The sequence below is a fragment of the Podarcis filfolensis genome (genome assembly GCF_964270895.1).
Source record: "Podarcis filfolensis genome assembly, chromosome: 6".
Lineage (NCBI taxonomy): Eukaryota > Metazoa > Chordata > Lepidosauria > Squamata > Lacertidae > Podarcis > Podarcis filfolensis.
In genome coordinates this window covers 27,202,470-27,215,866 of record NC_139609.1, presented here as the reverse complement: position 1 = coordinate 27,215,866, position 13,397 = coordinate 27,202,470, and the positions used below count along the sequence as shown (strand labels likewise).

General features: G+C 45.5%; 2 protein-coding genes across 13 annotated transcripts in view; one reads left to right on the top strand and one right to left on the bottom strand.

Moving 5' to 3' along the window:
• AGL (amylo-alpha-1,6-glucosidase and 4-alpha-glucanotransferase) overlaps nucleotides 1-3,285 on the bottom strand; it is a 49,900-nt gene extending 46,615 nt beyond the window's left edge. For 3 of the 11 annotated variants that reach the window (XR_014549624.1, XM_083620542.1, XM_083620539.1), the window contains exons 1-2: nucleotides 3,023-3,283; nucleotides 2,358-2,507 (exon numbers count right to left, since the gene is read on the bottom strand). Coding sequence is in view for 9 of the 11 variants with exons in the window: in XM_083620542.1 (XP_083476668.1) it covers nucleotides 2,358-2,439 (82 nt within the window). In the remaining 2 variants the exon portion in view is untranslated. Of the gene's footprint in view, nucleotides 1-2,357; nucleotides 2,508-2,642 lie in introns of all 11 variants that reach the window. The other 8 variants (XR_014549625.1, XM_083620546.1, XM_083620540.1 and 5 more) reach the window with 5 other exon arrangements.
• A 6,442-nt stretch (nucleotides 3,286-9,727) lies between these two features.
• The window catches only part of LOC310765543 (ferric-chelate reductase 1-like), a 41,838-nt gene continuing 38,168 nt past the window's right edge, over nucleotides 9,728-13,397 (top strand). Inside the window, exons 1-2 of one of the 2 annotated variants that reach the window (XM_083620675.1) lie at nucleotides 9,728-9,865; nucleotides 9,973-10,058. Coding sequence is in view for 1 of the 2 variants with exons in the window: in XM_083620671.1 (XP_083476797.1) it covers nucleotides 9,857-9,865 (9 nt within the window). In the remaining variant the exon portion in view is untranslated. The remainder of the gene's footprint in view (nucleotides 9,866-9,972; nucleotides 10,059-13,397) is intronic. The other variant, XM_083620671.1, reaches the window with a different exon arrangement.

Sequence of the window (13,397 nt, the reverse complement as noted above, 5' to 3'; positions counted from 1 at the left end):
GGTCAATGAAGTACAGTGGTACCTCGGGTTAAGTACTTAATTCGTTCCGGAGGTCTGTACTTAACCTGAAACTGTTCTTAACCTGAAGCACCACTTTAGCTAATGGAGCCTCCCGCTGCTGCTGCGCCGCTGGAGCATGATTTCTGTTCTCATCCTGAAGCAAAGTTCTTAACCTGAGGTACTATTTCTGGGTTAGCGGAGTCTGTAACCTGAAGCGTATGAATGAATGAATTTATTAATATGGTCATAGACCAGCTTCAACACACACAATCTGAAGCGTATGTAACCTGAACCGTATGTAACCTGAAGTGTATGTAACCCGAGGTACCACAGTGGTACCCCAGATTACAAATGCTTCAGATTACAAACACTTCAGGTTACAAACCCCGCTAACCCAGAAGTAGTATCTCGAGTTGAGAAATTTGCCCCAGGATGAGAACAAAAATCGTGCGCCGGTGGCATGGCGGCAGCAGGAGGCCCCATTAGCGAAATGCGCCTCAGGTTAAGAACGGCTTCGGGTTAAGAACGGACCTCAGGAACAAATTAAGTTCGTAACCCGAGGTACCACTGTATTATTTTAGCGTGTTCCCTGTCCAAGACTGCAGAAACATCTTCTGCATAGAGGAGGTGTAACTTTTAAATTCTGGATATGACTTACTTCTGAGTAGGTATAGTTAGGATTGATTGCACTGCAAGTTCTACTGAACTGAACAGAGCTCACTCCCAGCTAACTGGGGCATTCGTCTGCAGTCCTAAACGTTACTGTAGCTGCATGGTAACCAATTTTCCGCAAGTGGGTGCTTAGTACTTGGGATAACATTTATGCAAGCCAACTCTGTGGACTTGGCTTCCAATTCTGCAGTCAGAACCCACGCACCAGCCTCTATCAATAGCGGCTCCGGTATGGCTACGATAACATTTAATGCCCCCTCTCTTGTGGGGGAATGAAAGTGCATTCCAATTTTTCCCTAGTCTATGTCATTCACCACCACATCCAAAAATGCCCTTCCTTACATTCCAAACTTTCAATAGAATCTTCTTCAAAGTTACAACAGCTTAAACTGTCATTGTACTTCCTCTTACAGCAGATGGGCCCGACTGAGGTCAGTTCCTGTGTATATCCCTCTGAGGACTGCAATCCTAGCATCTTACTTTCAGGGTCAGAACGTTCTTCCCATGTTAGAAGATGGCACATCCATCTTAAGAAAAATTAGCTGGAAGCCAGTCCCACTAACTGCTTAGAATTACAGCAGAAACCTTGGTAACAGATGTCCTTGATGACAACACTGGCAGATTTACAACTAACTGCAGGACTATAGCCATGTTTAGACACAGCTGCACAAGTTTATTCAGAAGAACACTTTTATTGTGTTCATTGGGAATTATTAAGGGCACATTAAGATGCCATACCTCCAAGGCTAAGGGTTCAGTGGCAAACTTGTGATTACTAACTCTGTTCCCATTACAAAACAGAAAAACAAAAATGAACTGGCAGGTGCTAAGCACAATTTGTATGGCAGAAGTGATAGAAGTAGCTAATGCTTCCCTGCTTATTGTACCCCTGCCATTCCTAAGCTATTCTCTACCCACCCCTGTTTCGTGCAGCGAACAGCACAATTTGAGAGCACCTCTGCTTACTGCTTTAAAGCAAAGAAATAGTGATCTGTTCTCTTTCACCTGTTTGCCAACACACACTTAGTTTAGCCCTTAAGCGTTTTTGTTTTTTAAGAAGAACACTGCAAGCCTGGAGCCTAACTTATAATTAGTCAGTTTATGACCACTCAGAGGAATGCTGTATTCATAAACCATTTGCAAAGCATGGAGCAGCTTCAGAAAAATTAATGGATCATATTGACTTCTTTATGCATTATGCATACTCCTCAGCCAACTAAACTCTCATTTCTTAAATGGTCCCACCCACCTCTCCCATTGCCTCTTACGTCTGCTAAAGTACTGATTTATTTATTGAAGTTATTTATAATGTCAGTGTTCACAGTCCCAGCTAGATGATGCACCTAATTCGTTTCCTCCAAAGCCTTCCTCAAAACCCAACTTTTTTCACAAGACCCATTTCTTAACTCCTGGCAGCCATATGTGATCCATTTACCCAGAAGTAAGCTCCTCTGTTGCTACAGTTTGCATGCTGACTGTGTGTAAGCTGCTTGGGGCAGAGGCCTCTCCATTTAAAAAAAATATCTATTTTTTCCTCTGTAAAGCATACATCAATCTCTGTGCATAGGAAAACAGGACGAGATGGGAGAGTTAAGAACTGTTTGAGTTTCCTCTTGCACAAGGATCCAACGCAACTTGTTAAACAAAAAAACCGGAACACACAAGCAGCCGCCTGGGACACTGACCTTGCTCCAGCCGGAAGAGGGTCTTGTCCAGCTTTTCCATGTCGTTGAGAAGAAGCACTCTTGTCTGCTTACCGTGGGGCATCTTGGCTGCCTGGATTTCTCAGCCCTTGCAGGCCACAGAGATTAGCTTCGGAAAGAAAGGAGTAGCTCCTAGGCAAGCAAGACACATACACAAAATAAATAAAAGAGCAGCGTTTTGCAGCAGGCAAAGGGAGGAGATGGGCGCATGCAGGGGTCACCTTGAAAGTCCTCCTGAAGAAGTCACCCAGACCCAGGGACACTTACATTTTTCACCCACCCCCTTTGCAATAAAACGACTCGGCAGAGAACGGTATCAGAGGGCCGGGCAGGAAGGAGGTGGGGGCCGGTGTGTGGGAAGGTTGCCAAGGGCGCGCAAAAACCCCCTTCTCTCCCAGCCAAATCTGGCGAGGCTGCAAAGCACCCGGGGACCTCCGTGCGGGTCTGCAGGAGGGCGCTGTTCCTCTGGGGCCCAAGGGGCTGGCGCCTGTCACTCTTTCTCCTTTCCACCCCCCCCCCAACCACCTGCCCCACATACCACAATGCGACCTGCCCCGGCGGCGCCACTGTAGAGCCAGTCCCCCCCCCCCCAATTATCCCCGCCTGCGATTGTCTATAAATACGGCGCGCGGCCTCTCGCCACTCACCCGGAGACGCGGCTCCTGCGCGCAAAGAGGGAGGCGGGAGTCGAAAGAGAGACGGACCGGAGAGAGGGAAGGGAGGGAGGAAGGAAAGGAAAGGAAGAGTGAGGGATGCAGCCCCAAACGGGAGGAGGCTCGGCCTCTGCAAGGCAGCGAATAGCCCCGCCTGCCTGAAGGGCTTCCAGGAAGGAGGAGGCTGCTGCGCTCGCCCCGTGCAGGGAGACTGGCTCTAGCGGCGGCGCAGGGTTGCTCGGCTTCGCCTTTGGCATGCACCCCCCCCCCCACGCCCAGCGAGAGCTGCTCTAGCAGCAAAGGAAAGGGGGGAGGAGGAGGAGGAGGAGGTGGGGAAAAGGAGGAAGAGGAACTGCGAAGCCGAGGGAAGTTGCCGCAAAGGCCGTTGCAAAATGCGCCCTTTGGCGCTTGCAAAACAGGCTCTTCTTTTCCCGGCTGCCGGCTTCCTTCAACCCCAGGCGGCGTGATCATTTGCCATCTTATGTTTTCAGATGTGCTGGAAGCCGCCCAGAGCGGCTGCCACAAGGGCGGGGTACAAGTAATAAAGTGGTTGTTGTTGTTGTTGGGATGGCACCAAACTGGTCCAGGTTCCGGGCCGGGGGCTGTGGGCCTCCTGCGGTTGCCGGACTACACTTCTCCTTCTCCAGAACATTGGCCATGCTGGCGGAGGCTCATGGGAGTTGGAGTCCAACAATGTCCGCAGTTGAGAGCGCGCGCGCGCGTCTCTTCTCTGCAATTGCAATTTCCCCCGAGCGCCACGGTGGGAATGCATGGCGGGGACTCCGATAAATGGCCAGATTGAGGAAGTGTGGCTCTTCGTGCTGTGCACTAAGTTGCTATTCCGTGTTTTCTCAACCACAGAGGTGGGGAAGGTGGTGGGAAGCGGGAGCGAACGCAAGAACCCTCGCCTGGGCCAGTGTTGCCAATGTTTCCTTTAAAAAAAAATTTCTGGTGGTTTCCAATGATCTGACTCTTTGACACGCATGGAGTATCTTACCTGTTCACGGGACCTGGATGATAAGTGCCTCTGAGCACGTGCGGAAGTTTTTTTAAATACAGTATGTGCGCAGGGCTGGCCCAAGTCATTTTTGCAGAAAATAGCACCTATACATAGTCAAGGTCCATAGTACCAGTGGTGAGCAAAGTTATTTCTGCAGCTGAGGCATAAAATCTCAAGCATTCCTAGAGGGGGGAAAACCCACCAGTAATAAATAACAAATAACAGCAGTCTAATAGTAACCAACGAAGAGAAGGGTCACGAAGAGTCAGACACGACTAAACAACAACAATAGTAACCATATGATGTTTCTGAGGATGTGTAGTATGTTTTCTCAGAAGATTGGTATATCTTTGTAGGTGCCCTCTGCTGCAACATTTTCTTGCAGACCCTGCTTGGGTTTTTGTTTTTCTTATTTACTCATTTACTACTATTCATAAACTAATCTCAAAACGGTTTACAACAATTATGCACAAAACCATACAATAAAAATTGCACATTTTAAAATCTGGAATCGGCTTCGCAGTTCTGAAGTGCTGAAGCTCTCAGGTGCTCATCTGAATCTGTATCCACCACCCATGTGCCAGTTCATGACTAGGGGCTTCCAGATTTCACGGTCCTGTCCCCGTTACCATTTGCCAATCGCCATGGGACTCTCTTGGGTTTGGATTTGGGATGGGTTTTGGGAAGACACGTGAATTTGTTTTATGTCTGTAGATCAGTGCACGCCGACCAATGCACAGTCTTTGCAGTAAGGCTCTATTCCGATGGCATGAGTATCATGGGGACCAGTAGATTCTTATCTGCTGCGGCCTTCATTTGCCTTCACTGTTGTAACACACAGCTGTTGTAACACACTGCTTGTTACCTTCCACCTATTTTGCCTTTGAGGATTTCTGGGATCATTCTTTGTCTAGCTCCTCCCCTTTGACCTTACCGCTTTGGGTGACCCTGCTGGGAGCCACCACGGCAAGGTGATGATCCAGCGACAACAGCAATAACCGTCTGCTGTCAATGACAGTCTATTATCAGATCCTGAATTCCAACTGGGTAGGGCTGGATTCAACTAACTGAGCATGCTAGCAGAAGCCCGTGCAAGTACAGTCATACCTCAGGTTAAAGTCGCTTCGGGTTAAATCTTTTCAGGTTGTGTCCCGTGGCGACCCGGAAGTAATAGAACGGGTTACTTCCAGGTTTCGCTGCTCGTGCATGCACAGACTCTCAAAATGATGTCATGCGCATAAGCGGCAAATCGTGACGCGCAGATGTGGGTTGCATTCTGCTCAGGGTGTGAACGGGGCTCCGGAACGGATCCCATTCGCATCCAGAGGTACCACTGTACAATATGGCTCCCCCCCTTCCTCCCCATGTGCAAATCTGCTCTGGAGGGAATAACCCGCTAGAACAGTGGAGGGAGAGGGGATAGTTCTGTCCGGCAAGAAGAAATGTTTGCAACAATGGAATAATCATCACAGTGTGACCCTGAATATCTCATCGTGATAGGCCCATTCAAAGAAGCCAGACAACACGTTTAGGTTCATACTCCAATTTACTAGGCATTCATTGCATTTCCAATGCTGGGTTCTTAATCTGTGTTCACAAAATAGACTATCCAAAGTGCATACAGTGGTACCTCGGGTTACAGACGCTTCAGGTTACAGACTCTGCTAACCAGAAATCACACCTCGGGTTAAGAACTTTGCTTCAGGATTAGAGCAGAAATCGTGTGGTGGCGGCGTGGCGGCAGTGGGAGGCCCCATTAGCTAAAGTGGCACCTCAGGTTAAGAACAGTTTCAGGTTAAGAACGGACCTCCAGAACGAATTAAGTTCTTAACCCGAGGTACCACTTTATTGCTGTTTGATGCATTGTTTCTCAAACTGGACACTGATTGGAGTCTTTTAAGTCTTTCCCAACCTGCCTCTGGCCAATTGGGAAAGACCCTCCTGGTGTGTCCACAAATGGAAACGAATCTGACATTATTGAAGCCATGCTGATGTGAACAGTTAGGGAGGAAAGAGCTGTACAACACATGGGGCGGAGGGGGTAACAAATTCAATGTGTTTTAAGAGAAGTAGCATGAGCATGCCACTAGTACTTCTAATTTAACTGCAATCACAAGATCACAGCTTAAAAGTTTTTGCTGCAGCAGAGTCATTTCTAAACTGCCACAGTATGTACCATCTCAGGATATTGAGCAATACATGCCTCTGTTCAGTTTCTTGCTGTGAATTATGTAATCGGAAACACTGATTTATTTTTTTTGCCACTACAATCCACTTAGCTTCTTTCAGAGCTTTGCACCCCTAGTTTCCTACTATTTGCAGCCAGCCCTATAACAGAAGCAGTCCAGTTGCTCACAAGTGTCTCAGCAATGAAATATTTTTAACTACACTTTGCAGAGAAGGTCAGTAGTCAAAGGTCAGTCTATTTTCAATGCTCAGAGGTGTTTAAAAAAACCCAGCCTGTTCTCAAATTACAGTCACTTTGGTGAGGTGTTTTTTTATGTTTGCAAGGACACCATACTGTGGAATTAAGATGGTGCTGAAATCAGAAAGTTGAAATAGATAAGGAGATACTATGGATCGAACCTAGGTCTTCTGCTGGTATACATTTGATTAACCTGAAGTACTTTGGGTATAAGAACATCATATCTGCTTGTGGTCATACTTTACTACTACAACATTAAAATAATACCACCTCTGCTAGAGAAGATCATATCAATGTTACTATGCAAAAATTTGTCACATGAACTTAATTACAATTATACAAGAATAATTACAATTATTATTACAGCAATGGCAAACGTATTTGCAGAATATTTCACATCAAGGCTGCACAATTCCCCCCACAAATTCACATGGTGTTGAACGTTGATTACTCATTCAGGCTGTATGCAGGCGTGGATAATTTAATGGGCTCATCAAACAGTTTTCTGACAGGTCTCTGAAATGTAAGCCTGAGGCAGAGTTTCATCTGTCCGGAAGGAGGGAGGGGAAACTGTACTCAAGTATGTGAGAGGGGGAAATACCACACAGTTAATTTTTCTGTGCCTGAATGCAATGCATACATGAACAAAATGCAGCCTGGCCAGACAGCATCCTTGCAGCCGAGACTTTGACTGGGGATATCCGAGCTGAAATCCCTCCTTAACCAAGAAGCTCACTGAATTGTCTAAGGCGAATTACTCTTGCTCAGTCTTACCGACTTCACAGGGCTGTTGTGGTGATGAATATTTCTTAATGTGTGTGTGTGATCAAACACTTCTAACCTGTTGCTTGGAGGCAGGATGGGATAAATAAGGAATGAATAATCAGTTCATTGGAGCCAACTGCTAGGGGCCGAGGTCCCTTCGCCCTCACAATTAATATTTGAGGGGGCCATTCCCCCCAAAGTTGAGGGCATTGCCATTCAAATAGTGTGGGTGCACCCTGTCATATGATTGATTATGTGGGGTGGGGTTTACTTGCCCCCCCACCATATATTTTATTCAAGTTGGCAGCCCTGAATCAGTTCTTCGCAGTTGCTGTTGGATTTTGTGCTGCTAGTGCAAAAAATGTGATCATTCTAGCGTGTGGTGCCATCTTGTGGCCTTTCCATGGAAACAAAGCCTTACTAATAGTAAAAAGCAAATTCTCAAGGTGGAGCTATACGTTACTAGGCAAATTTGGGGCCCTGCTAATTTGTGTGTGTGTAGGGGAGAATCAGTGGGCAAGAGGTGGGTACTTTAACCTTCCCCACATATCCATTGATTCTTCCCTGAAAATGTCCCTCCCTGCCATTTTTACCTCAGCTTCCCCCCCTCAAAAGCCCCCTGGGCTCAAGACACTAGAAATAAGACCTATCAAGGGGGAAGTGGCCTGGGGGGGATTCATATGGAAAAAACAAATGAGCATGAGAAAAGTTGCACATCCTGTGTGGATTGTTCTCTACAAGTGTCCCTCACACCTTGCATTTGAGTTACTTCAGCGCATGCAGGTTTGGAAACAAGAGCTGTCATGAGGTATTTTGCTACCTGTGACAGAACAGCAAAGATCAGACTCTCTTCCACACTCAAGGTGCGCAGTAAGTAGGGCTGATCAAGTTATTTGAAACTAGCAGCAGAAAATCCCACAAACTCTTCTTAATAAGATAGAAAATACAAATGAAGCAATTTCCTTAGCAACTTCCTTTCATGACACCCCAAAACCAGCTGCCTGAGGCAGCCACCTCACTCTACCTAACAGTAGAGGCAACCCTTCCTCACATTAGGTTATAACTACATGGTACAAGAAACATGAGTGCTACCAAATATAGCAACTCTGCATTACACATGGAGAAGCAATTTGGTTTGGTTAGGATTGTAATGCGAACCTAACAAATTAGCACTTTTTGAAACAATATGCAAACTGAAACACAGCTATTTCAAAGTTCGCAGTTCTTCACATTATTCCACCTAAATAAATGTGTACAGAAATCTATAAAATATAGAACAGTGTGGCTTAAAATGCATAATCAGTGAGAATAACATTATATTTCCAAACCCTGCTCTTCTTCACCGGAAGCTGCAGGTAGAATGCTGAAATTTGGAGCGTAGCAGCCACACATGTCTGGGCATCTCTTTCTGGGCAAATGATAGTAAAGAATATATTGTAAAATGCAATTGGCATCAACATCTCTAAGACATTTTGGCACCTGAGGCAGAAAATCCACTTGGTGCTCTCCTTGTTGTTCAATTAAAAAGAAAGACACTTTTAAGTGTGCCCAAATATCTACTGATGGGGCTGCCTCCCTGTAGAGATAGATCCTCCATCTTCTCTATGATCATCATAAAATTGAGAATGCATCAATAAATGAAGCACAACTGTACAGTGCCTTAATAAAAATATTTTTTCAGAAAGATATGGGCACATCAAGCACTTGTACGAATTTTACTGAAACTGGGTTTTGCGTATCATGTTTTTAAAATGAAGCTATTATATCAGTGGCTGAAGCATGAGCAAGAAATGAACCCAAGTTGTGACCAGGTAAATGAAAGGGAGAATGTAGAGAAGGATAAGCTCAGTTCGCCAAGACCTTTGCTGACTTCTGTGAGAGAAAGTACACAGGCTGCTACCATGGGAGACTATAGTTGTGGCGACTTGCCCAGCTCCAAACACTTGAGCAATCCATCATACTGGTGTTTTGCTAGCCTATGAGTAAATTTTGCAATCCAGAGAATTATGACTAAATCTGTATATCCAGTAAGGCTTTGCATTTGTATTTCTGAAAAAAAACCAATGCCACCCTTCCCTTTGTTTAAACCTACACATACACACAAAGATCTTTTAGAACTTGTAAGGGGATTTCAGAAGCTGTATTTGAGAGAGCTGTAGGAAGGCCCATACAGGTCTATTGGAAGACTGCCTGGACGGTGATTAAGTAGCCCTGGGGCTACCAAAACATGTTGGACAAGCTGGAGCAGGCAGTCGTCTGCATTGGCTATGGTTCGGGTGGAGATATGTCGTTGCTACATGCTCAGCCCAGGTGAGATGAGAAAAACCCCATAGCAAAATGGCAGAAGAAGAAAAAAAACACAGCTGCGGTCCAGTGTCCATGGAAACACTGCCAAACAGGGACTGTTGTGGCAATGATGATCACATGGAGGGAGTCAATGGAAGCTAGCCAACCGGAACACAACTCCAGGACATCTTCAATAACAAAGGGCACCCACACTCCATGAGCTCCTATCGCATAGGCAACAACGACCCTCTCGCCCTGCTACAAGCCTCTAGGTATCCTTCCAGTTCTCTAATGCTAGGGGGTGAGAAACCGAAGGGCCACATTCTCATCTGGGCAACCTTTCGGGGGCCTCATGCCAGAGGTGAGTAGGGCCAGTGGCAAAAGCAAGTGGAGCACTGGATGCAAATATTACCTCTGCGTGGTAGGCTGGTTTCTACACACACTTGCACACCCTTCTCTATTCTCCAGGCAAGAAAGTGACATTATCAAGATGAGTTCAAGGGCAAATTCCAGCCAGGCAAAAACCATCGAGGGGGAGAGGCAAAACAGAGCTGGTGAGGGGTGTGGCCTGGGAAAAGGGTGTGTGGCTGAGGAGGACGATTGGCCTGGTCAAAGGGATAGGTGGAGAGGCTTGAAGGGTTGCAGGACCCCTGATTTCTGACCTACCTTGCTCAGTAGCACTGTTTTGGAGCACAGCACACAAAGCAAAGAACGGAGAGGCTCTGGGGCCTGTTCTGCTACTAGGTCTCCTGTGGCAGCCACCTCAGGCAGCTTGATGGTGGGGTTATATGTTCCACTGGGGCCTGCCCTTTATCCCCAAAGCTACCCTGCTGTCTTCAAGGGCAACAGAGTTCTCTGTCCCAATGCCAACGTTAAAATAAGATTCCAGCTGCAAGTCCAGTCAGTTTCTATGTACATGGAATGGGGGAGGGGACAACCTCTTGTCCTTTGACTCGGGCAGTTGAATGCCTTATTAGTCTGGCCACACAACATGGCATCCGCAGAGTTCCCGGGGCATCCATTTAGCCAGCATGCAGTTCAGTTCCCATCGCCTCTAATTAAAACAGGTCATTCGCGAGTTTCAAAACGCACAGCACTTGCTACTGTGCTGTGACAGAGTTTATTAAACTCAGAAAAAAAAAACAGTGGCACTTTGTGCCGTAATGAGTGGAGATGCGCTCCAAAATTTCTTTCTCACTGAGCGCTTGATGCACAGAATTTGCTCCCCTGGCATTTTTCAGAAACTATGTGCACAGAAGGATTTGCACAACAGTGCTATATATTTACTGCAAAGAAGTAGGTGTTTTGCATTTCATGAAAACAGGTTTATTTTTGCTCAGGCAACATTTCAACTTAAAGGACTTTGACACTAAGGATAAAAGTTCAGCTGCAAGCCTGTATGAAAGGGGGAAAAAATGCCAACTGGAGAATTCAGGTACAGTATAGTGTTTATATTAATTTGTACATTATATCAGTCAAGCATGTGGAAATATTAAAATGGATGATACTATGTTGTTGTTGTTGTTGTTATTTAAAAAAGGACAAAAAGTTATGCTGGATCCTTTCTCAGTCCTTTAGCTTTGTGACACTCATACTGTGCAAGGCACCTCCGCTGCCTTGCGGGCAACTCCTTCCGGCAACTCCTGCAGCCAAACTGTTGCCAAACGTATTGCTCTGCTACCTTCGGACCACATCAGCGAGGCTGAGAGGGGGGTCTTGTCATCTGTGTAGCCCAGGACCTCCATTCACACTGCCCAGGCTTGCACCCCGGAGAGGTCACCTGGGTGCTGAAAATGCAGCGGTTTCACTTCACCTCTAGAGGGGCACTCCATTGTCTCTCGAGGCAGACAACAACAACAGTAACCACGACAACAGCTGCAGTTGACCCATTTTATAAAAAGACTGCATTATGCTTATTTACAACATCTACTTCCCACTTCCCCTCCTTTCTCTGTTTTATTGTCACAACAACCATGTGAAATAGGTTAGGCTAAGGCTGCATCCACACAGCTATAAAAAACTGCTCTGAAAATGCTCTGGGGAAAAAACGTAAAGCTCACAATGGAAAATTTCATAGTGTTCAGCTCTACAGCGCCATCTGGTGTCACAGTGTTATAACGCTTTTATATATATATCTTTTACTATTGTAGCTTAGTCCTAAGAGTCAAGGTCACCCAATGAACTTCATGGCCAAGTGGGGATTTGGCCGCCAGTGTCCTAGATTGATACTTGAGTAACCACTAGACCTCATTGGCTCTAGTTCTAGTCAGAGGCATACCTAGGGTCCATTGCATGCTTGGCAAAGAGCTGCATTGGTCCCCCCATCACTTCTCCTGCGTTCAGTCTTGCTGCAGTAGTGGCTAATGGAGCAATCTGCTTAGCGCTATGCTGAATTCCTCCTTAGGTCATTGTAAGTGCAACTAACTGCTCCTATGACTAGCCCCCTCACATGAACAGTACAGCAGGAAGATCACAGCTCTTTTCCAGGGTCAGAAAAACAACAGCAGCAATTACTTTTGTATGCAACAGCGATGCCATGGCTTTGAACAGTATATTTGTAAACCATGCTTTCCCCCAATAAGGACATAAGAAAAGCATTCTGGAACAGCCCAAAACTTTATTCTAGTTCCAAATGTGTTCGATTTCCTATGTTATCCTCATCTTGCATATATTTGCTTGTTCCTTTTTATTTCTGTTGACTGACTTCATTGAAACACAAAGATTTGTTTTATATTGCATTTTGGTACATGTTATATGCAGCTCCTAGGGTCTTGAAGATTCATAAATAAAATGAGCTTGAGCAGACTTAACAATCTGATATTGTTTGGGATTTGTGGTATATCTATTTTCCAGTACCTACTTAATGAGATAGGTCATTGCAGAACATAATTACAGTTCTGTGTACTGCTAAAATTCTAGGATTCTGGAAGATATAATTAAAAAGAAGGCTGGATAGAAATTACACAGTATCTGATTTGCATTCTCAATATCCATACCCCATTCACTGTAAATGACCTTTGGACAGTTAAGTCCAGTCAAAGGCGGTTATGGGGTGCAGCACTCATCTTCGCTTTTCAGGCCGAGGCAACTGGCGTTTGTCTGCAGGCAGCTTTCTGGGTCATGTGACCAGCATGACTAAACCGCTTCTGGTGCAACAGAACACCATTAGTTAAAATGGACAAGGTTCTTCACAAGTTGTTAAGCGCAACAGCGTGCTTTGCAAATATGCCAAGTGATTTGCTTAACTTAAATGTTTTGAGTGTCCCTGTGTTACAGCTCTCAGGACAGTAACAAAATCAGAATAGAATCAATTTTTCTAATGATGTCTTTGTGTCCCACAAAATATTACATTACCTAGTCTGCCTCCTCCACCGTCTATAACCCTGAAATGTAAGCTTTGAGTTTACCTACATGCTGGGATGAATGTAATCTAGCTCACAACTTCAGCATTTGCTGAAGTTTTATGGAGATCAATAGGCCTCCGCTCCACAGGGACGTAATTCCTATTGATCACTTTGCCAGGTGCAAAGGATGGAAGTTACAAGCAGCTGGAGAAATATTACCGGACTGGAGCGCACATTATAGTTGCCACAAGGATGCTCTCCCTACTGAGCGATGCCTGCCTTGGCTAGAACAATAGAGCGGGTTCCTGAATGGATAGCTTACCAACATTGTGAGTTTTTACAACTTTGTCAAAAGCCACAAGAAACAATGCAAAGATGTGGATTCTCGCAGCTAATTAACAGATACGCCTTTTTCTTCAAAATTATAGGAAGGGCTCCGTATCCCAGCTTCAACATCTCCTTCATTTGGTTCAGGGATTTTATTTCCCATGTAAACAGACTCCATTTCTGCACGTACACCCAAATCCACACACACCACTTTTAATACTT